General features: G+C 39.0%; 3 protein-coding genes across 6 annotated transcripts in view; 2 read left to right on the top strand and 1 right to left on the bottom strand.

The window, feature by feature from the left end:
- col4a4 (collagen, type IV, alpha 4) overlaps positions 1-12,437 on the top strand; it is a 141,020-nt gene extending 128,583 nt beyond the window's left edge. For all 4 annotated transcript variants that reach the window (XR_014601356.1, XR_014601357.1, XR_014601358.1 and 1 more), the window contains one exon: positions 12,425-12,437. The gene's annotated coding sequence lies outside the window, so the exon portion shown is untranslated. The remainder of the gene's footprint in view (positions 1-12,424) is intronic.
- On the top strand, positions 361-16,417 carry bco2b (beta-carotene oxygenase 2b; the record flags this gene model as incomplete). The annotated part of the gene is made up of 13 exons (XM_084064699.1): positions 361-378; positions 6,108-6,179; positions 10,305-10,543; positions 11,337-11,548; positions 12,367-12,482; positions 12,693-12,795; positions 13,382-13,510; positions 13,799-13,959; positions 14,351-14,518; positions 15,248-15,385; positions 15,640-15,822; positions 16,029-16,139; positions 16,263-16,417. The coding sequence occupies 13 exons, from the start codon at positions 361-363 to the stop codon at positions 16,377-16,379; spliced, it is 1,767 nt and encodes a 588-aa protein (XP_083920825.1). The 3' UTR covers positions 16,380-16,417.
- Positions 16,418-17,464: 1,047 nt separating this feature from the next.
- tex12 (testis expressed 12) lies at positions 17,465-20,180 on the bottom strand (the record flags this gene model as incomplete). Its single annotated transcript, XM_084064698.1, has 4 exons — positions 17,465-17,609; positions 18,921-18,972; positions 19,524-19,623; positions 20,082-20,180. The coding sequence occupies 4 exons, from the start codon at positions 20,178-20,180 to the stop codon at positions 17,465-17,467; spliced, it is 396 nt and encodes a 131-aa protein (XP_083920824.1).
- Positions 20,181-25,444: the final 5,264 nt, after the last annotated feature.

Genomic DNA, 25,444 nt, shown 5'->3' with positions numbered 1-25,444 from the left:
TTGTGCCAATGTATAATGTGACCAAACTGTACAGGAGGCGAACTGTTTATAAAGTATTCAATCAATCTAACAAAAATCTTAAGTGTTGGGCCTGCCACCTTTCTGTGAGAATGGAGCGAGAGCCGCAGTGTTATTGTATCCCCCACATAAATGCCGAATTGTGTAGCCTAGTAACTGCGTTAGAATAGAACATGGACATACCAAATTAAGTATTCCAAGAATTGCTTGAAGAAACCTGTATTTTCTTTAGAGGAGAAGGGCTCTAGACCGGATGTGTCACCGACAAGCGAATGATCCCTGTCTGGATTGGCTACAAACTGGAGGCAGGAGATACGGTCAGATTTCTCAGCTGAAAACGAGATGGAGATGAGGAGGAAGGTAGAGGAAGGAAACCTCTGACCTCATTTGCTGGTGGAGGGGCATCACTGGTAGCCTCAAATAATTCTGTCAGAAGAAACATTGATCACATAAAACGAGCATATGAGCATATTGGAAGTGTTTGAACATAAGTGTTTGAACATACTGTATACTACATGGCCTGAGCTATAGGGTAAAAGTTATTTCCCCTAGTGGGATGGTACTGTGCACTATGGATACGAGAATCTCTCCTCTATTGCGACACTTTCTGTATGTGCCGCCCTTCAGTGCTAAAATAACTTACCTCTCATCATCAAACTTAATGCATGTATCTGTGTGTAAAACATTATTTTATTCCATTTTGAGCCTGTCAACTCCAAAGCGGTGTCTGGTATTTTCCATTCACACATACATGCATGCACACAGTCTGTTTCTTTATTTTCTGATTCTCTTTAGACCGGATAATAAACTGGCAAAGGGAAAAACTAAACCAAAGCAAGTGTTAATATTGTCAATTGTCAAACATATGAGATTGTTGTCTTTCAAATTGTTTTCTACTTAAATACCACTCTCACATTTACAATATTTAAAATGAGTATATTCTATAACATGGCCATAGAGAATACTTGATTGTGATTGGCTGGAGGGTGATCATTATTTTCAGATAACTGATTGATTGATTGATTGATTGATTGATTGATTGATTGATGTACTTTATTTAGTAAGACATGAGAACAACAGTACATGGAAGTACAAATTCACAATACGAGGTCTACTAAACTGGAAGACTCATAAAAGCACTGAGCTTGTTTCAAATGAGTTCCCCATGCACACAAATCATGGTGACATATAAGAGACAGACAGTTATACACAACTACTATAATAATAATAAACTTTATTTGTATAGCACCTTTCATGACATGAAATGCAGCGCAAAGTGCTTTACAGAGCAAGAATACAGTTACAGTTACAACCAATTTAACAATAAAGCAAACAAAAAATAAAATAAAATAAAAGCAAAAGCATAAAACATTAAAATAGGCAATACAGTGAGGACTTAAAAATCAACCAAAGAGTCAGCTAAAAGCAAGAGTGAAGAAATAGGTCTTGAGCTGTGCTTTAAAGCTATCAACAGAGGCTGCCTGTTTTAGGTGTAATGGGAGTTTATTCCACACTGTTGGTCCGTAAAAGCAGAATGCTGCTTCACCGTATTTTTTATATGTCATTTTAGGCACCTCGAGTAGGTCAGCACTTGAAGACCTGAGGGTCCGGTTTGGATCATGTCTCTCTAGGCAGTCATAGAGGTAGGAAGGTGCCAGACCATTTAGAGCTTTATAAACTATTGAAAGAATTTTAAAATCAATCCTAAAAACAACCGGGAGCCAGTGTAGTGAAGCTAGAACTGGAGTGATATGTTCTCTCATTCTAGTTTTAGTTAAAATTCTGGCTGCCGCATTTTGAACAAGTTGTAATCTGTCAGTTGTTTTCTTAGGCAGGCCAGAGTAGAGTGCATTGCAGTAATCAAGCCGAGAGAAAACAAAAGCGTGGATCAGCGTTTTTGCGTCGTCTAACGACAGATAGTCTCTAATTCGCGCAATATTTCTAAGATGAAAGAAAGCAATCTTGGTGACATGATTAATGTGTGCATTAAAATTCAATTCAGAGTCGATAATAACCCCCAGGTTCTTTACTGTGGTGTTACTTTCTACAGCCAGGTTACCAAGTCTACTTATTATTAATTCTCTCTGCTCACTGGAGCCAATTATGAGAATTTCTGTTTTATCCTCATTTAGCTTAAGAAAGTTCTCACTCATCCAGCATTTTATACTGGACAGACAGGTCAACAATGGGTCTAGAGCGCAGGGGTCGTCTGGAGCTACCGAAAGATACAGCTGGGTATCATCAGCATAGAAATGTCATACAATCAGTTTACAGGTTACTGGTATAAAGAGTGAGAAATATGTACAAAAGAAGAAGGAGAGGGGGGGGGGGTAGGTAAGGTTAGGACTTAGACAGGGGCCATTTTCCAATTGCAGCCTCCTGAAGGTGTATCTTTAGGGCAGTTTTGAAGAGTAGGGTTTTACACTCCTTTACTCCTTTTGGTAGGGCGTTCCACATTTTTGAGGAATAGCATGAGAACGAGTTACTTCCCTTTGTTGAGCCAAAAAAGGGTTGGACAAGGTTTGTGGAGCTGCCTCTGGTATTGTGATCATGGACATCATTAACATTTTGGAAGTATTTTGACAAATACAGGGGGATCCCAATGTTGTGGTATATCTTGAAGACCAGGCCCATAGCAAGTTGCTGTACTCTGTCCTCAACCCTAAGCCATCCAATCCTATCAAAATGATCAGGGGTTAGATGGGTTTTGTAATTGAGGCCAAGAAGTAGCCTTACAAGTTTGTTTTGGGATGTTTGGAGCCTTGTTTTTAAGGCCTTGGAGGTGTTGTGATACCATGAAGTACATGCATAATCGTAATGACCTTGTATGATGGCCACTGCAAGAGTCTTCAGGGTATTCTTACTGACTTTACGATCAATACTCCGCAAATAGCGTGTTTTTTTTTTTTTTTTTTGGACCGTTTTGATCGTTTTTTCAGCATTTTTGTCACCAGAGAGGTCAGCCTCCAAGATAGAGCCCAGGTAGGTAATTTCGTTTTTTCTTTTGATGATTTCATCACCCGCTTTGATCGTGAAGCTCTCTGCCTTTCTGAGGTTAGGAGTGGACCCAAAGAGGATGCATTCCGTTTTGCCCAGGTGTAATGAGAGCTTGTTGTCGGAGAGCCAGATGCAGATCTTGTTGAGTTCAGAGCTGAGAGTTTTCTCAACCTGCAGCCTGTCCCTGTCCGAGACTAGCAGGGCCGAGTCATCTGCGAACAGGAACAGGTTGCAGTCGCAGGCTGAAGACATGTCATTCACATATATCAGGAACAGTAAGGGTCCTAGTATACTTCCTTGGGGAACACCACAAGTCACTGGGAGGGGGGGGGCTAGGTGCCGTTTACTTCCACCACTTGCTCCCTCCCTTCCAGGTAGGATCTCATCCAGTTCACTGACGTGTCATCAAAACTAGGGATGTCCGATATTATCGGCCTCCCGATATTATCGGCCGATATTAGCATAAAAATTGATATCGGGAAAATATCGGTATCGGTTTTTGAAAAATTATTATTATTATTATTATTTTTTGCTTTATAAATAAGTTACAGGAGTTCTTACTGTATATGGTGTGTGTGATATGAAATTTGAGCTTACCCTAATCACAATAATCCCCGCATATATCGGTATCGGTTGATATCGGTATCGGTAATTAAGAGTTGGACAATATCGGTATATCGGTTATCGGTAAAAAAGCCAATATCGGACAACCCTAATCAAAACCTATTGCTTTGAGCTTTTTGATCATAAATAACTGATAGATAACTGCATACCTTTATCATAGCAACTGCATCACTGTTCTAAATAATAGAAATCATGCTGACGGTTATTTAACATTAGCTAAGCTATCATTAAACTTGAAATAGCAAACGCTTCCTGAATTTGTAATAAACTTCACAGTGCATCAATGGTAATCACTTACATATTTCATCCAAAATTATATGGATACTAAAGAGGAAGGAGCCATTGGTGATCAAATATATCAACAGTTAAAACACTAAATGTTTACTGCCAACTCAGTTGTAAAAGATAATGTAAAAGATGATAACATTGTACAATAGTGAACTATCATTGTAACTGTTGAGTTCAGGGGGAGGACTTCCATATCTATGAACAGCATAGAGTAGTGGTTAAACTTTGTTTAACCTCTGTCACTTCAATCATACAACAGATAAAAGCCATAAAGCAAGTCACTGAGAAGTCATGCATCCTCAGTGACTCTGTAGCCTATTTGTACTGAAGCCACAAGAGGTTTACACCCTATGGTTGCCAAATCAATAATCATCTTGAATCATGAATTGCACCTAGGCCTATACATTTTCCTAACTCATTTAATAATAATCAACCCAATCCCTTACAGCTAACAGCTAAAGTTTGCAGGCCAAGAATTTACATGACATTATATAATTTATGTTCAGTGCCAGTGGCAGAATGCCATCTCAATATACAGTTTGCCAACTCATTTGTGAACTCATGGCATTTGCTATTAGCTATAGGCTCTGTGCATGACTGTAGTCCCAGGTTTCCAGAAGGTGGCATACCCGTTTCCTGTCCCAGTTCATTTTCCCATAGCTTCATTAGGCATCAGGTTTGAACCAAAAACAATTATGATACCTTCATGTGTTTTTGGTTCAAATCTTCTGCCTAGCCAATCCAATGAAGCTCTGTGAAAATTATCCGGAACAGGAAACGGTCTAGGAAAGAGTCTATATTAAGCTAATATCTCAAATTAAAAGGAAAACCTTTTTTCCCCCTTTTCTTTTTGCCGATGGGTTCTCAGATTGATATTAAGCTAACACTAAATTGGGTGCAGCACGGCAGAACGTGAATGAACCAACATCAACATTCTCTATTAAGTGCATCCAAACTGCTCTTAAACAGTACTGGTTCTTTATCTGTTTCCTCATAACAGTATATGGAGAAGTACAATTGTGACTCCTACTGACCATATACTGTCACACACATCACACCCTTGATTATGTTACTGCATTGTTTAGTTCTCACTTAAAAACATTCTTTAGTGTACTGTTTAGCTGTAAAATTACATTGTGTGTTAGTATACTTGGCCACAATGTTGGATACGTCTAAAACCACACCACAGATTGATATGATTCAGATGCTCAGTCTCCATCCATAGCAATGACTTGTTCTTCATAGCAGTGGTCTGCTAGACATAAATAAAATCCACTGAATGCCGTGATTGGCCTGTTTGTTGTTGTTTGACTGTTTGTTGTTGCAGTATTGGATAGCAGAAATTATTATTTTGTTGCAAGTAAAGGTAGCTCTCCACCGCACCGGCGTCCGCGGCAGTAAGCGTTGGAAAGCGTCGGTTGCCAAAAATCTGCTGTTGGATGGGTACACTGTGGCGTCGGTTTGGAACCAAGGGGCAAATCCCCTTCGCTGGAAGCTCACTTCTGGGTTCTCGTTTAGCCTGCTGTTCCCATTATGGCCCAGCAGATGTTGATATTTCACCTTCTACCGTTAGCAATACATTAACATCTCAATGCAAGGTTTCGGGCGAACTTAACACTTGATTTTATTACCTTAGTAAACCTTTTCATAAACACTTTATGTTTTCTTTTTTTTTTAAATCATCATGATATGTGTTTAGTAAATTATGGTCCCATAAATGTTTTAATGAATGATAAAGTAGGGTATGTTTCTAGGGTTTCTACTGGTTCTACCAAGTGAAGACCCGTCCTCGCTGTGGTTGCAGCCAATAGCATTAATTTCCGTTAGCATTTCGGACTGTATATAGAAAGATGCTGAAAGCCGACCAAGCATGCTCGGCCGTATACGGTCGGCTTTCGAATGTCACGAGTAGAAGCGGGCTGGTGGAGAGAAGATAGAGCTCTCTGGTTGGCTGCTATAGGGACCCTTTCTAAAATGCAGTACATTTATTTTGTCTGAATACAGCGCATATCCATGGTATATGGATAATGCTACAGCTGTACACACACACACAGACCCTCTTCTAGGCGGCCAAAAGGTCGATGGTATTTTCGAATGGGAACATTTCTTTATGAGGGGGCATGGTTTTGACGTCAGACTTTATAGTTGTGATGTGAAGTCATGTTGCTGTGTACATCCAGTTCAAGGACAAGGCAGGAGTTCAGACACAGGGCTTTGACATTAGAGCAGAATATCAAGATAAGGACTCACCGGTAGCTATCTAGGTTGACGTAGACTGCCGGTATTGGTGGAACAGTGGTTAGCACTGTTGACAGTCTGTTACTGTACCTCACAGCAAGAAGGTTTGCGCAGGTTTCCTCCGGGTACTGGTTTCCAAAAGAGAAATGTTTACACACTCCTGCCATTGACCTTATTGTTTATTGTTTATTGTTTATTGTTTATTGAAGCACCTTAACCAGGGGTGCAATGCTCACTGGACGGCCTTGCACCTGCAGGAACCTATTTGACCAGGAGCACGCGCAGGCACACGCATAGATTTAAAACGACTTAAAATTCACATCTCAACAAAGTTTACAAAGGCTCCCGACTCACACCAGGGAATTAACATAGGAATGAGTCTAGATGCATATCAATTGTCCATTGTGTGACCTGTACTGTAGGTGTTAAGCGACATGTGCGCCACGCCTTTAAAATAGAGTGCAACCACCTTCCAATTCAGCATTGCAACACTGACCTTAACCAAAGTGAATATCACTCCCTCAGCTCTAGTCCAAAAACAAGTCAGTTGTTCTGCATACTGCTGGATTTATTGTGCAACTCTTGCAGGCACTCAAAACCAACGTCGAGTGAACGTTTGGAGTGAAAAGAAAATTCACTCCAAAATAGTAACATACCTCACTGGCTGCTCTACAAGAAATAAGGGAATGAGATCACTGGCCTGCCCATGAACACAGCGACGCACAAACTGAAATAAAATGAATCAATCAATAAGACGTTCACATCAATATAGAACAAACAAAAGCAACACGCAAACAAACCTTGATCTCCTGTGTCACGCTGTCAAACAACGGAAGTGTACGTAACCACCTAGGTGTCTACCTGACACCAGACCATAATAAAGTGTTCCGTATGAACCCGCATGAATTGAATCAATTGGCACTTCCGGCACAACCAATAGAAATAAAATGAATAAATCATATTGGCAAATAACTGAATTTAAAAGGAAAACAAAATAATGATGATAAGAATTATGGCAGCTATGGTAGCCACAGTGAAGATTAACTTAATTTGTATATTTTCCAATGGTTTTTAGAGGTGCTGTAAAGCTATATTTTTGGGGTAGAAATAAAGCTTTTTAGTTAAAGTTAAAGCTCTTTTTTTCTGATAGCAATCTATATGGGGTCTGTAGCCAAATACATATCAATTTGGTGGTCCTGACATGAAAATGTTTGAGAACCACTGCTTTAGGGTTTTCAACGGGCCTGAAAATTACAATCCAACCAGAACAGTGAGTTGAATGAAGCCTGAAACCCATAACCCACCACGGCACAACCCCAACCACCCCAACCAACCCCATTGCCCCCTCAATACCCCCACCCACCTACACCAGGCGAGTGCTCGACTGAGCTACCCGGAAGAAGAGTCAATCGCATACAGACTTCCGAGGTGGAAAGGGATGCAAGGTTAGTACAGACAGAGAGACAGAGAGAGACACAGATTGAGAGGTACAGTACAGCAAACAATAACAAAATCACAATGCGTTGCTACCGTATGTGATGTGCTGTGAGCTTGTAGATCTGCTATCTGCGAATGTTCACCTTTTTTACTGAATGTTTACCTATCATTATATACCCAGAATAGGGATGATCAGGTTCACGTCGTTAATTGAACTCAGGAAGTCTCTTAACACAATTACTGTGTAGGCTGTGTTGTGGCTGCACTGACAGGTTGAGTCACCAAGGCACTCCTATAAAAACCTATACATTAATATCATTTATGGGTCATGAATACTCTCAAACTCTGGCAAATGCCAAAGCAGATAGACAATAATACTACACACTGTTTCTGTGCAAAAACATACATTTCTTAGAATTATGTGTAAACATACCCTTATCCACTTGTGCTATCAAGTAGTGCTTGTGCTCTCCGTATACTGTATCTCTGTCACTTTTATTATACAGCTGTCCTGATATAACAAGAACAATGTCCATATAGTACCTGCTGGTTAGAACTACGTTCCCTGTTGTCTTAGGATCAAATTCCACCAGTACTTACTTGTCCTCACTATTCCTCAGCTATCCTAAAAATGTTATCCACTTTACTTTTTTCAGTTAGCACTGAAAAACCGATAAACTGATAACAAATTATAAACTAGAAAAGTGTGCTCCTCGGAGCACAGGTCTCTGCCAGGCCGGGTTGCCTACCAAGGGCCCGTAAACTTCGTCATAGCCACTTAGAATGGGGTTTGAAAAATGAAACTCATACATCTTGATCACATGACCCCTGAGATAATGTGTACCAACTTGTGTGAGTCTGTAGTAGTAGTAATAAAAATGGTGGCCCTATAACTGGCCGATTTGAAAAGAAATTGGGTGGAGGTTCTTCCCTGGCCTACTGGGAGTAGCCTGGGATCCAGACTGATTGCTACGTTCCGCTTTTTTTTTTTTCTCACTTCGCTTCACAGTCTGGAAAGCCTCCTATCTCCGTGCACAAACGGGAGAAAACGACCTGCGGCTTCTGATTGGTCTGTGGGGGACCAGTGTTGTCCAATGTAAAACGCATTACATTACATTACAGTCATTTAGCAGACGCTTTTATCCAAAGCGACTTACAATAAGTGCATTCAACATAGGTAAGGAAGGAAACTCCAGGAGTCTTAAGTGCATTCTTTTCTAAAACAAGCAACTAAGAGTATACCTAGCGCTAAGGTAAAAGTGCAATATATCAGCTACCTACTTTCTTAAACAGATGAGACAAATAGGAAAATGAAATGAGCAAGAGCTAAAACAAATAAGTGTATCGAATAAACAAGATCCAATAAAACTTTTGTTTTTTTTAAATACAAAAAACTCAAGTCACTCATGACTCCACATGTTCAAACAAGCACATGTGGGCCTGATGACATTTCCATCCATCCCTGTGTCATTGTACTAGACTGGGAAATGGACTGCTGAGGAGGAGCTTAACAACTACTATCAGTTCCCAGTACTTACAGCACCCGTACACTGAGTTGGTGGAGCCCGGTATCGAACCCAGAACCATGTGAACCAAAGACGAGTGCTCTACCGAGTGCTGTCCTATCCAAAATGGATGTGAAATGAGTCTTAAACACTTAGGCCCTATATACTTTCATCGTATAAATACAACGAACATAGCTGATCTTCTTGTTCATCAAACTGGGTAAAGCCTAATTTATACTTTGTTGTACGACAATGTTGCTCATTGAAAATGCATTTATGATTAAATTAGGCTAACCAGAAGGTCATTGTGCTTTATTTTTTAAATATACTGTAGTCTGTCCAACAACAACCACAATAATAATAATAATACAACACTAATAATAAAAAAAACAAGTGACACAAATTCCTTGTATGTACATGCATGTGTAAATGCTTGGCATATAAACTGATTCTGATTATTCTAAATTCAGGCTCCAGCGTGAACAGTTGTCATGTAATTGTGTAGCCTTGTGTGAGTAACAATATAATATCCACAGCTGTCTGCAGTCAGAGCATCGTTTATGATCTGATTGACATTCTCATGACCTGCACATGAGTTGGTGATAAGAAACGTTCATTGTGATAGATATGATTACAGAGTAGGCCTACTTCTGCCTGGGCGGGGAGGGGGGGGCGGACAGACAGTATAAAACATAGCCAAGACAAAGCAGTGACAAACAGCAGCAAGCCTTTCTTCCCCAGCTCCACAGCAAACCACTTAACCCACCGCCATGTCTATAGAGACCAACAAAACAGGTAAATGTTTAATTATCACAGTTAATTAATTAATTCAAGTTTTAATGAATTAATACATAGTAATTGTTGTAATAAGTACATACTTCCAAATGTCTTGAATTCACTGAAAAGTTATATTATATATTTTGTTCTTAGTATTATATGTATTGTTTATATTTCAACTTTCAACTTCCTTGAAATAAACATTTCAATACAGTTGTTTGTTAGTTCTTATGTCACAGTATCTACTTTACTATGGAGACTCTGCCTGGTCACTGGTTTTAATTTCAGTCATCTAATCAAGGACCAATTTAGATGGGGTATAACAGTTAATTACATTTGTCTGGTAGAATAGGAACTATCTATAGCCTTGCTTCAGGGACCACAGCTGAGAACCAGTCGGTTCCAGGATTGGATATTTAGAACAAGTCTTCTAAGCTGAGACTACACTCTCTGTCTACAGAGCTCAAAAAGAGCAAGTCTAGGAAGAACAATCACCACTACACAGACGTCCATGGTCTGCCCTGTATCCAGAATATTGTGCGCTCAGTGGACGAGACTCCTGAGCCCATCAACACTAACATTATTGGCATCATCCCAGAATGGATCAGTGGAAGTTTCCTCAGAAACGGCCCTGGGAAGTTTGAGTTTGGAAACCAGAAGTGAGTAAAAGAATCACGGCATGCCATCAAGAGGTCTCCATTCTAATTCTTATTCTTATTCTTCGTCTAATAATAAATAATGATAATAACAATAATAACTTAAGGCACAAAAACGTTTATATTATAATTTACCAAATGCCAAAATCACACATCGTATTTCGTCACCTTGCTAAACTAAGTCATTTTTTGAGGAAAATGATATTTTTGCAGAAGTCAGCTCCTCATGACACTGGCCACCTCTGGTAAAATCGCCTGTCTCCTAATTGAAAAGGATCATGCTGTTCACTCCACGTTTAGTATAATGGCCTAACTCCCTAGTGTGACTTAGGACAAAATAGGCCTTTTTTTGGGCCTAAGTCACATGGTTTTGTGACTTAAGCCAAATTATTTACTGATTTAGGCAATTTTGTAATTTCTTTTGCTTTTTTTTGTTGGCCTAAATCAGATTTAATCCTATTTAATCCGATTTAAATCTCTTATGTTACATAACTGACAGACAGTGTTATTTGTTATTTCTATTTAAATAGTCTTAATTTGTTATAAACATTTTGGGTGAAATGATTAAGAAATATCATATAGTTCTGTTTTGGATCAGTTTTTTATTTTTCCTGAAAAACTTTAAAAAAAAATGACTTAGGCCATTAGTTTAGCAAGGCGACAACACAAGGTGAATATGGGTAAAAACAAGAACAAAGAGTCAAACCATGAACACAATACAAATATGTATAGGCCTAATGACCTATTATATAAATCTCCAGAACTTTGTCATTTTTACCTGCTGTCTCTCTATCAGGTTCAACCACTGGTTTGATGGCCAGGCTCTTCTGCACCAGTTCAAAATCACCAAGGGTGAGGTGACCTACAAGAGCCGCTTCCTGTCAAGCCATTGTTACCAAGCCAACACTGAGCGCAACCGAGTCATGGTGACGGAGTTTGGCACCATGGCAATGCCGGACCCATGCAAATCCCTTTTCCAGCGCTTCCTGTCCAGATTTGAACTGCCAAGTGAGTAACTCCTTGTGTTTCCGGTGCTGTACCTTCAAACAGAAAGGAGTTTGCCTGTTGCACTCCACACTCTCTCTTTCCAACAGTTATTTCCCATTTTGCGGTTCTATTCCTTGTCTAGAGTCTAAAAGCCTCAGTTGCAGCCTCTCTAGAGGCTCTGCTGCTCCTTCACAAACCTAACTGACCAAAGTGGCTGAGTCAACTGAGACATTCTTGTCCCATGCTCTCACTAATGGCGCTAAAACTGACAAGGTTTCATGTCACCAAAATCTTAGCTTTTATCCTGAGGACCTCAAATGCAATCAGCAGGTTTCAAGGAACTCCACCCATTACATTTTCTACATTCAGATATATTGAATGCAAATGGTGATTCTGGCCTAAAAGTGGCACTATAGAGAAAAGACCATCAAGTAACCAAAATCATTATGGCCTCCAAAAGACATTAAGTTTCTTGTAAATCCACCCATTAGATTATGAGATATATTGAGGGCAAAGTTGAAATTTTGGCCTGACGGTTGCACTAGTGTAAAAGCCAAGGGTGTAAATAAGTGGAGGCCATCTCGCATCAACAAAGTCCATGCCAATTATGCCAGTACCAGTGGTGATGTACGGAAGACCCAAAATTGCAATCCTTTGAGCCACTAGGGTGTGTCTTTACCAATATGAGGCATAAAGCAAAGTTTCCAATATTTACATATTCATGTAAATATAAAAAATATATATATATTTATTTATAATAAATATAGCTGACAACCAGCATAATGATGGTGATGGTGTCCTCAATGGGATGTTATTAACTCTGGTCTCTTTCCTTCCAGGCGTTACTGATAATGCCAACGTCAGCTTTGTGTTGTACAGGGGAGATTATTATGTAAGCACAGAGACCAACTTCATGCACAAGGTGGACCCTGAGACACTGCAGTCCACCCAGAAGGTAAACCCAGTCCTATAATGTTTGTACAAATCTGAAAGATTGGTACAACAGCAGAATCAAGACAATATGAGGGGGGGGGGGTGGATGATATATTGTGTTTGTGTTTGAGCCAAAAGAAATTGCAAGACAACTATGATTTCTAATTCGCCACAAAGCAAGAACTGTCTTCTCTCTCCTACTGGGTCTAATCCTGTATTTATTTCACATCAGGTTGACTGGACTAAGTTCATTGCTGTCAATGGAGCCACTGCACACCCTCACGTAGACCCCGACGGTACAACATACAACATGGGCAACTCCTATTCCGGCAAAGGTAACTATGATCTGCAGTTTTCATAAATGGCACAGAGTTTTGCACACAGCTTACCTCTATAGCCCAGATGAACTTTATCAAGGACAATTTATATTTGTGTTGCGCTCACAGAATCAGATAGGGTCACAGTTACTTACCTGTGTCATGTAGCCCTGTTGGCCAACTATTAAATCTCACCACAGTAGGACTATGCTCTTTAAAAATGGCACACATAAAGTAATAGAACATGCATGCACACACTTTCACACAGCACCAGGGTTGCCAGATCTGCTTATTATAATTTCCCCGCAAGATTTTATTTGAAAATAGCCGATTTACAAGCTCACAACGCGTCGCATCGCGACGCGTTGTGAGCTTGGAGGTCTGCTATTTTCAAATAGCTGATGTATATGTTAAAGTGCTCATGTGGCCCATAGTCGCTTCTTTTGGGCTGGTTTTCCTAGACCTGGTCGCTTGTTTCTCTCACAGAATCTGGCAACACTGCACAGCACTGACATGAAAAATGTTAAATCAATCCCTTTTATTCAGCGTATTTTCAATAAAATAAATAAAACATAATGAAGAAAATAAGTAAATGTAATTACAGGAGCAATCTACAACATCATCCGTGTGCCCCCAAATAAGGATTCTCCGGAGGACACCTTAGAGGGAGCCACCGTGCTTTGTGCAATTCCCTCTGTGGACAAGGCCAAACCCTCCTATTACCACAGCTTTGGTAAGCTAACCCTACATTCATATCAAAGCTGACATTGGCTTTAGGTTATTCATAAATCCTAATCATAAATCCCTGTCATAGGAGCCATCATGCTCATTATATATTACACTGTATATGCTATTACATTTATGTTTCCTCGATCACAATTTAGTTCTGTTTGTATTGTGTCCTTTTTTCTCATTTACAATTCATATCTGTTCTGCTCTGTGCCCTGAAATAAAATGTTTAATTGTTTCACTTGTGTAAAGAAAAAGTGGTTTCAGACATTCTTCCTTGCTTCTGTTCCAGCCATGTCAGAGAACTACGTGATTTTCATTGAGCAGCCAATCAAGATGGATCTGTTGAAGATCGTGACTGGCAAGCTGACTGGAAATACCATCAGTGATAGCATGTACTGGGACCCCAAACTTGACACCATCTTCCACCTGGTTCACAAAAAAACAGGAGAGGTGAGACTTTCAGATTTGAGCCGTTCATCATTTGCAGTCTATGGGAGTCTGGTCTGGTGGGTCAAGCAGTTAGTGGACCCGTCATATATCGTGCAGACTAATGTCCAGGATTTTAATGCCATTCCCCCTCCAAACCATGCATTTTCTTCCTCTTTGCACTGTACTGATCTATTCTGTTCTACTCTTGTTTAATACAGTACTTTTCATCAGACATTCATTATGAAAGACAACATATTGCTGGGGATGGCTCCACTGTATTGATCATAACATTTTACCTGCTTCAACTTTTACTTTCCTGCTCTTCAACCTGATTTTATGTGAACAAAAATACCCTCTGCAGGATCAGACCAATTTGGCCTAATATAATGTATGCGGTTTTGTTGTGTTTCAGCTAAGCTCAGTGAAGTACGTCACCAAAGCCTTTGCTACAATCCATCAAATCAACGCCTATGAAGAGGACGGATTTATAATCATGGACCAGTGTGCTTCAGATGATGGCAATGCCATCACCAACTACAATATCCAGAACCTCCGCCAGTCTGGAGAAGCCCTTGATGAGGTCAGTTCAGTCTATTCATCACAAACACTATGAATGCGTCCCGTTGTTTGAAAATGAGCTTTTTAAGATTTAGGCTTTGGTTAGGATTTGGATATAAGATTATTGGATCTTTGATATTAAAGGTAGGGTAAGTGATTTTTTTTTAAAGGTTAAAGTACTATATTCTAGTAATCATTGCTACAGAGTGTTTGTTTGGTCACAGGGGTCTCTCCACTTCTTCAGTAAACAGAATATAATACATTTTCAGGTAGGTGACAAAATTTAAGCCAATCAGGAGATAGCACTGAAAATGCATTTTCTGTTTAATAAAGAGCTGGAGAGACATGGGAGACTCCTTTTACTGAACAAACACTCTATAGCAATGAGTACTATCAGAATATAGAGCTATTTAACTCTTATTTTAGCCAAAGTAAATCACCTACCCTACCTTTAAGTCAGTCATGATTCTGGTGCAAACTACTTCTACAAATATTAATTAAAAGTAAGTTTGACAATATGAATGGAAAGCAAACATTTGTATTCATACAGTATGCTTTTTGCATATACCTGTGTATACCAGTGTGCAGCTAACATTATGGTCAGTTAAACCGAGGCATGATGGCCATTGCTGGTTTGACTGAATTTACTGTAATTGTTTTCTTTACTATACTGGATGCTGTCAGTGGATTGATTAAATGATTTAATTTGATTGGGTCAAAGTTGAAAGTGAAGTGTTTCGTTTCTCACCAGGTGTACAACACCATGGCCAGAAATTTCCCAAGACGGTTTGTCCTACCTCTCAATGTGGACAGTGAGACACGTCACGGTGTGAACCTGAACACGCGTCCCGACAGCTCGGCTACGGCTATCAAGATCAACAACAACAAGGTAGGTAGCACATCACCATACAGCAATACATAGAAAACTATTCATATTTTTTACATTTTGAATATGAAGCTCAGGTAAGGGGTTGGAATTTCAGCCACATTTAGGTAAATAAGATAATATAGAATAGCTTCTACACTGAATCCCACACCCAGCTCAAAGGCATTATATCCCTGTTATTGATTATGCAATACTTTTCATGATTAGCTTACTTGACCCATATTAAACACTCCTTCGGTGTCATTCTCTCTGTGCAGGTGTATTGTACGCATGAAGATCTCCATGGAGACGAGATCCATAAATACGGAGGTCTGGAATTTCCTATGATCAACTATAACAAGTACAACACCCGCCCATACCGTTACTTCTACGGCTGCGGCTTCAGACACATGGTGGGCGACACACTCATCAAAATGGACATCCAAACAAAAAAAATGAAGGTATAACAGAAATACTATTTAAAAGTGTATAAAATAAGTTTATTTAACATCAATTTAAAGTACTGTATGGCATGGTGTGTTCAGTGGAGTCAGTAGTTTCAGAAATGTATGGATGTGTGGTAAATGTAGTGTGGGGTGTTTGTGGGGCTGTGACACACCATTTACCGTTTATTTTAATTTAACCCTGATGAACTCTTATTTTCAAGGTATGGGAGCAGCCTGGTTTTTACCCATCTGAACCTGTCTTTGCACCCACTCCTAATGCTACTGAGGAGGATGATGGTGTTGTCATGTCCGTGGTCATCACTCCGAACAAGGTCTTACATATGTTACTTATAAATTCACACTTACATTCATGGCATTTAGCTCTCAACTGCTGGATAAGTTTTGGATCTAACATAATGAGTTTTTCTCATCATTTGGCTTGTTGCAATTTTCAGGACAAAAGTACGTTCCTCCTGGTTTTGGATGCCAAGACATTCGAGGAGCTGGGCAGGGCTGAGGTACCAGTCAACATTCCCTATGGATTCCATGGGACTTTCAATGCAGCTGCATAGATGTATGCAAAGAACAAAAAAGAAAAAAAAGGACTGAATGATGAAGCCACCACTGACTTCAAACTAATACTGCAGAGTGGTGGTCGATTGGGGCCTCTTCTGGCCAGGCATCTAATACCACCACAGCATTCTCTACCAAGTGGGATCTGGGGACCCCCAGGGGTCCAAAATTTGCTAATATAGCATCGAAGTCAATTTAACCACTTTAACCCTAATACACATCAGCTATTTGCAAATAGCTCCCTCTCAGCATTCCCATGCACTTCCTGTTTCAATTTACTACAGGGATTGGATTACAAAATCGGATAGACCTCACAACAGGATAAAAACTATATGTTCAAATGACTATAATTATGTTTTTAATCCATATCTAGTATTGATAACTGTTATTAATACAATTTATGGTATGCTATGTGAAAAAGAAGAGCCAACTCACTGGCCTCGCGGTTAGGGTGTCAGCCCTGTGATTGGGATGCCAGCTCAGGGGTTGATCCCTAGCCGGGTCATAGCATAGACTAAAAAAATGAGACCCAATGCCTCCCTGCTTGGCACTCAGCATCAGGGGGTTGGTCCAGTGGGTGTACTTGTACATCACACTGCAACAGAAACAGGAGAGGAGATAGGCTCCTGCCCTATTATTATATGGGCCACATGGCTCGGCAAGGCTTACTTATGTGAGAAAGTGGAGGCGTTTATGTTGTTTGTAAATAAATATGTATATAGAATCACAGCATCATAAATGTAATAAAAGGTGTGTAAATCCCAAATACTTTGACTGCATTTTATTTCTTCAAAACATTACATTTCATTTGGTCTTAGTAAGTGGTTTGAGTAAGTATTGAATAATTTTTTTGTTCATTGGAAATAACTTGAATTGGTAATAATGACAGAAAACATTACCAATAAAGACTGAATAAAGACATTAGAAATAAAGACTGGGGGTTACATCTTACAAAATAACTTGAAGGTTTTGGTAGTGTTTGCAAGAACACAATAACAAACATTTAATTGTTTTGGTAGATTAGTTACACACTGTAAGACACTTGGTCATATGCAATGTTTGCTTTTCTAAGGAGGAAAACTATTTATCCAGTAAGCTTGTCAGAAATATGAGCCAGGGTGCGTCGGAGGTGATTTTTCTTTTCTTTCAGGTAGGATTCCAGGCTTTTGGCCTCCAACAGAATGCCCTCCAGCTCCCTCATCTGGGAGGCATCTGCTGCAACTCTATCACTACAGGAGAGAAATCCATAGAGAGAATTGACAAATCTGAGCCATGAAACATATTAAAGTGGTAAATTAAGTCATTTGTGATGATAGAACAAAGAGGAATAACCTGGCATGTGACTGCCGTCATTATTTTTTCTGCAGCTTAATAACATTTTTATAGGACAATTCAATAATTGTTAAAAGCCCTCTTTAAGCTAAAATTACAGTTTGAAATGCAGCACTTGTAAGGAAAACATTTTCCACGCATATAAAAATGGCTATATTAGAATGTAATACAATATTTTTTGATAAAACTAGAAAAATGTCTCCTCGGAGACAGGGCACGTAACTTATTGTGGGCCAGCAATGTTTCACAGCAATTGAACGCTGCGTTGATGATTTGAGGCATTTTGTTCAAAACGGGCCACTCCTGTAAACTTTGGCAGCCAATCTTAGCCAATCGGGATAGAATATGAAAGACTAGACAGAACCGTCTTGATCACATGACTATAGAGATAATGTATACCTATTTGATGTTTGGACAAAATATGTACAAATAAGATTTGTGTTTTGCAAAAATCGACCTCCTGGTGGCACAATTACATTGTTTGTCATACAGTCTGCCGAAGTCAGAAAAAAACAATGGAGTGAAAAGCAACTAGTTTGTTTGCGACTCGTTTATTCATTCTGTCCCAGATTTAATGTAATACCCCTACTTATACAATTCAATACATTTTAAGAAATGGGGAAAAAACATGCAGGGCGAGAGCTAGCCTGTTGAGTGCCTAAACGGAAGTACTAGAATTTGGTGGAAGTACCGCCCAAAGAAGTTACGTTTTACAGATCTGTTTACATTCTCTGTGCATGAAACCCGTGTTGTGATTGGTCAAAAGAGACAGTTTCAATTTGCTTATTAGATCATGTGTATTTGTGTGAAATTTTTACATTTTGCTCAGCAAGTTTCATGGCAATCCGCTCATTTGATTTGTGTATATCTACAATATATACATATATGCAACAGAATGTTTTGGCCTAAGATTTGGCACAAGATTAGAATAATGACCATGGGGTCAAAAAAATCAGTAACAGTCATTGTCTAGGAAGCATCGATGTGCACAGCAAATTGGCAGTCCAGCCAGTAGTTTGAGACCAGTGCTGGATGAGTCGACTGCTGCCCATTTTGCCTAGTGCCTACTAGCATCGTCTTTGTTGCTTGCATTATACGGTGTACCTTTGTATATTGATGACCTATTGCTCCGATCATATACATGATTAAAGCACATTTACATCACATTCTTCATACAAGAAGACTGATATATGTAGTAATGTGTTTACCTTAAGACATCCCCATATTTTGAAAACATCATGTTGAGCTCCTCATTTGCACCTGATACCAAAAGATAAATCAATTAGTGGGATGCCTTCAACTTCACAGAATGAAAATAAGTTGATAATCCAGCAGTTAATGTGGTGAGAAGAGAACAGTTGCATTTAAGTCTACTTGGGATATGACATGAGCTGGCAACGTAGATAAAATATACTGCAATACACATAATAATGTACATAATAATTTACATAATATTGCTCCCCTTTTTTCATGTTCCTGTCAGAACTTCCTGTGACCCATTCGGGTTCAAACCAACTTCTTTGGAGGCACTGGTCTAGATAGAAACTATTGATATCAATCAGCTTGTGACTGAAAGATGAATAAGATTTGAAACATTTGGACCAGAGAGCTGACATGACCTGTGGAGTTCTGTTTCATCAACATAATTTGTCCAATGGTCTAGTAGTCCCAAAACATGTCAAGACAATACTGTGGATTCTTATTTGGTAATAGAATAGTAATAGTATAATAGTAATAATGGAATACCCATTCTTAACCAGACCACAACATCTTGTATGAGACTAAAAACGTCACTTTAGGCATAACGTTACCTGCAACTGCAGTCTCAAATAAAGTTGTTGGATCCACAGCCCTTTTCTTTGATGGTGGAGAGCTGTCTTGCTGTGGAGGCTCGTTTCTGTAGGCTTCCATCTACAATAATGAGTAGAAGACTAGTTGTATTTAGTGATCAACCTGATAAATGCCATTCTGAGAAGATCCCTAGCGATTTACTGTGCCCAAAAGGCTAATTAACAATCAAAACAAAAAATCCAGTTTCCCCATCTGCATCCAGCCTTGTGAGTGCTTTCTGACAAAGTTGGTTACCTGAGGAAATGGCAAGACTTGTTGTTAACAGTTAAAGCTCAATGTGTTTACTTGTCCAATCTTATTATCAGACATGTTTTTTGTTCTTTGATTTGTGTGGAGACTGGGACTACTGAACATATCATAAACAATGAGAAGCTGCTATCTGCTCTAGTTTTGTTATGATATAGCCTAAAGGGTTTTTGTCCCACAGGTTGAGAACCACTGAATTAAGGTAAAATATAGCATAAATTAAAAAGACCCTATTTTTTTTTTTTTTAAATCACAGACTCATTTGTTCTCACCTCCAGTGTTCTTTTCTGTCGAGGACCTTTGCTGTTATTCAGTCCTGTGTTGTTGGCTGGTAGTAGAATCAGCTTTCCTGTCACTGTTGAGCCTTCCATTGTGTTACTGCAAATGACAAATGTAGGATATGACATGTTACTTATGATACCCAAGTTTAACTTTAGTAAACAATGAACACAGCTTAACTAGTAACCCAGTCTTCACTTATTAAGTCTAACCAGGTCCAGTTAGTGCTAACCAGCTGTATTCACTTAAATCAATGGTTCTCAACCAGTGGGGGACCATCAGTGGTCCTTGAGGGGGTTCCAGGTGGTCCCCAGCTAAATGATGGAGAGTTGGTAACCAAATGGACCCTCATAGATCGTTAACTCTTCATTTTATGAGAGTTACATTATTGTTAAGTCTACACAATTAGAGAATGTAGAAGAATTGTTATTTTGATCAACGTTTGCCTATTATCAAATCAGATCAATACAGCATGGAATTGTGGACAAAATCTTATCCAACGTAGACAAAATATTCTAAAGTTTTGGGTCTGAGAGTCTAAATCTCATCAAACGGTGAATCCGTGGCTCAAATGCCGAATAAATAATGGACCCTGATATGAAAAAGGGTTGAACCATTGACTTAAATCGCTTGTCAGCTAACTCACTAGCTAACTCAGAACTGAAAAAATAAAATATATAAATTATTGACCTGCTGACAGTCTGCACTGTGGTAAAGTCACTTTGTGTTTTAGGCTACTAAATACAATGTATTGTTATTGTAAAGTTAGCAAAAGCGCCCCAATGTTAACTATGACTGGTAGCAGAAAACTGACATTAACCTAATTTACGTTAAACCCGATGCTTCGTCGTATGACGGTGTCGCGCGCTGAAAATAGCCGATCTACAAGCTCGCAAGGCCTCCCAATGAAATGCCGTGTGAGCTTATAGATTTGCTGTTTCCGGCGCGCGACACCACGACAGCGGACTATCTAGCAAACAACCACGAACCTACGCAGGTGATTAACCCATAATAAATAACATCGGTTTAATCTCACCAAATGTTGCTCCCAAAAAGTATATAGTGATAAATATAGGCGAATGTGTAATACAGCCGCGTACCAAACCGTTTTTGAGGAAAACTATATTACGTTTACAGTAATAGTAGATGTGTTTTTCAGCTCGAATCAGTTGTTACACCGAAATTGGTGACCTGTGTTCACTCCAGTGTTTAATACATCAATAACAATGAAGAATATTGTGTTCTTTATAAAGTTTTATAAGAACATGGATAGCAACAACACAAGAAAAACTGTGGTGTAAAGTAACTAAGTACATTTACTCAAGTACAATTTTGAGGTATTTTTACTTTACTGGAGTATTTCCAATTTTCAGTACTTTTTCTACTCCACTACATCTCAGAGGCAAATGTTGTACTTTTACTCCACTAATCACTGAAATTTTTAGTTACTAGTTATTTTGTAGATTTTCATTATTATTACAAAACATACACCACTTCCATGGTGGGCATCACTTCCTGTCGATTTGATCCCTAATCTGATACCTGATCAAATCGATACATTTTATACATTTAAAAACTTGTGAAATAGGACATTCTGCATAATACGTACTTTCTACTTTTGGTACTCTTAAGTACATTTTGGTACCAATACTTTTGTATTTTTACGCAAGTCAATTTTGAATTCCGTACTTTGACTTGTAACAAAGTATTTCGCAAAGGCTTTTACAAAACAGTGCTGTGGTGGTCCCAGGGTGATTGTTCATTGCGAAACGCTGCCATCTAGTGCTTGATTCCTGCTAGTAGGCTACATTCATGCAAAATCTATTTACCATCTCCTACATCTGTGGTTGGAACATAGAGTTAAAAATACCATAGAGTTAAAAGGTTTTAACACTTTGAATTAAAACGGAAATGACCTTGTCAATAGCTTTTCCTAAACATTTTGAAAGAAATAAGTCAGGTGTTAATGTTTTGTTATCCTGTTTCTACTATTTTCATTAAAAAAATACTTTTATCTTCTTTTTACAGCCATTATCAAGCCTTCCGTACTTTCCTGCAAAATAGCTAAGACATTATAGTCGGGGATCCAGTCACCAAAAATTTGAGAGGACCTGTGATGTCATACTATACTTTTTTTTTGGTGTTTTTTCTATTAATTTGGTCATTAAGGTCCACAGAATGAGAGGCCTGCTCTGCCGGAAACATTGCGAAAATGTTTCAATAAATGTATAGACCAATTATTTGTTTACTAACATTGAGCCTGGACGCACAGGTGATTGTTTCACGCAATCAATTCCCAACCTGTTTCGGGGTGCACTGGTTTCAGCACACCCCAACCCCCTCTTGTGTGTGTTGGCTAGTGAGACGCGTCCTAACGAGACCTGATATAATGGGTTTCGTTGCGCGCATACTGGCTGCACGCAGCCAGTATGACGTCGTCTGTTAAGGGGTCTATAGACATCCTACACAACCTACTGAGCACTTTAAGAAAAGAAACCTAGTTTTTTACAATAGGCGAAAATTGGCAAAAAAATAAAGGCTTCATTATACAAAAATGGCCATAACTTTTTTTCGCAATGTTTCCGGCAGAGCAGGCCTCTCATTCTGTGGACCTTAATGACCAAATTAATAGAAAAAACACACAAAAAAGTATAGCATGACATCACAGGTTCAACCCATTTTCAAGAGCTTTTGGGCCTGTGGATCCCCGACTATTATTAAATATATTCATTTTAACATTTGTAGCCCCTAGAGGGAGGCAGAGAACATGATGTCATAATAGACACAGGTATTTAAGGCCTTCTGAACAGGCAGCTAACAGGTCAGTAATCTGTTTGAGTGTTGACCTGTTAACTCGGTAAGCCATCATGTATCCTCTCTTTCATTGTTGTATTGTTTGTTGTATTGTTTTATATGATCTACAGTGAGTGTTTTTATATCGTCAGGTCTGTGCCACTCACTGTTGGTGCTTTGTCATGCCTGTCCAGTGTTCAGAAATTGTTTGGGGTGTGGTCTAGTCTCCAGTGAAATGGGCATTTAAACTGGAGATATGTGAGTATCAGATTATGTATGTGCAAAGGAGAACAACGGTCTATGTATGTTTTGTTTATGATTTTGTATGACATTATGGTTTAACCTATATATCTGATCATTGTATAACAGGTGCAGACAGGGGAGCGTGATGTGTGGAAACATTGAGAGGCTTCTGATGTGTACAGTGTGGTAACAGTCTTCCACGCCGACATCTCGCCACTCCGACTAGTGGCTTCCGCGTGCGGTTAGGGTTAGGGTGAGGGTTAGGTATAGGGTTCGTTAACGTCGGAAAGGCGACATGTCGGAAAGCCGCCATGTAACCGTACAGTGTATATAATAAGACTATAAGAGCTATTGGTAAGGTAATCCTTTTATTGGTTTGCCCATTGTATCTCATGTGACATTTTGTAGCTGAGTGCATATTGTGTTTATGTATTACATGCTTTGTGATTATTGTGAAATGTCTGCTTTGTCATTGATTGGTCCATGTGGAACAAGCGGCACACTAGGGACCGCTGTTCCTTTTCCCTTGATTTATGTTTGATTTACTTAACTTTTTTGTACCAGTCTTCTTCCCTTTATATTTGCTCAAACACTTTTAACCATTTCAATATATGCACATAAATGAATGTACCATTTTGTAAGCTTTTCTATAATAAAATAATTGCTATTTTTATACCCTACACTTTGGTCTGCCTTTAATTTATGTAGCTGGGTAACACATTTAACATTACAATAATTGCTATTGATAGATTAGCCTATAGACCAATTATTTGTTTACCAACATTGAGACTGGACGCACAGGTGATTGTTTCATGCAATCATCAATTCCCAACATAATTGTTTCGGGGTGCGCTGGTTTCAGTATACATTCAACCTCCTTGTGTGTTGGCTAGTCCTAGGGAGACATGACAGAATGGGTTTTATTTGGTGCCGGCTGCGCGCGCATAGTGGTTATCAGAGTGGCGTCGTCTGTTAAGGGGTCTATTATGAAAGCCCATAAACAAATGTGTTGGGCATTTTTATTTCAAGCTCTAAGCTCTGAGGAAAATGCATTATTATTATCATAACTTCAAATGAAAATGCCATTTGGAACCTTTGTTCTAGACCAGAGTCTAGAGCACCTGTTTTGTGTTGGTCTTCAAGTCTGTACAGATACATTATCCAGATTTTCAATCCAGAACATAATGTATAGCCTACAATCAGTTAACTCCTACACAGTCAGTAAATCTAAAGCATATGAAATTACATGTTACATTACATATTGTTGATGGACATTTTCCACATTTGTTGTGATTTAACTAAATAGCATGGGGGGGGGGGGGGGGGTTCTCATTCTCAAAAGGGTTCTCTTACTGGAACCTAAAATTGACTTCACTCATGCACATATAGTTAAGCTATGAGGGCATTCATCTGATTTAACCACATTGTTCTTCTGAAGTCTGAATGGAGCCACTTTAGTTCTGACCCACTGCTTGATATTAGAGACACTACCGGTCCAATTTAAAACAGTACGTTTTGTATCCACCAGGGGACAAATCAAAACAACATACAGTAGTAGCCTACATACTGAGCTCCCCCTGTGACCTCACAAATGAAACACAACCTTTTTTTCTGAATTGTTACTAAATAAAATAGTCAAATTCATGGTTTATATTTTTTTCTCCTTTAAATATCTCTATTTGGAAAGAGAGGCTCGGATTGGCATTTTACAGTATAGCCTTTCCACACATTTCTTATACAACCTATGTATGGCATTTTCCTATTAACAATTTCAATTATTTAATTATTTAAAAGTAAGTAACTGAGTAGGCAAATATTGTACTTTTACTCTACTATTATTTGACAGCTTTAGTTACTTTGTAGATTTTGATTATTATTACAAAACATCCATTAACCAGAATAACCACTTCAGCCCTATATTTCGGCCATTTTTTTGTAGATCTGCTATTTCCAATAATAAATCTATACATTTTATATATATTTGAAAACGTGTGAAACGGGACATTCTGAAGAATGAGTACTTTTTGGTACATTAAGTACATTTTTGATACCAATACTTTTGTACCTTTACTCAAGTCAATTTTGAATTCCGGACCTTTACTTGTAACAGAGTATTTCTACATTGCAGTATTGATACTTTACTTTAATTTAAGTCAAAACCTTTTCCCACAACTGACAGTTTGTCATCCAGCACTGTCTCTTGCAGCGGACGGTACGTGAACAAAGAAAGGCTGTGCACCGGCCGGAAGAGTCCGCGGAGGGATATGGTATAAAGCTGCACCAGGGCACTTTCTTCCTGTATTGTTCACCGTGACGTCAG

The sequence above is a fragment of the Gymnoscopelus microlampas genome (genome assembly GCF_963454915.1).
Source record: "Gymnoscopelus microlampas genome assembly, chromosome: 8".
Lineage (NCBI taxonomy): Eukaryota > Metazoa > Chordata > Actinopteri > Myctophiformes > Myctophidae > Gymnoscopelus > Gymnoscopelus microlampas.
Note: the sequence above shows the minus strand (reverse complement) of the source record. Positions and strands in the feature narration are given on the sequence as shown.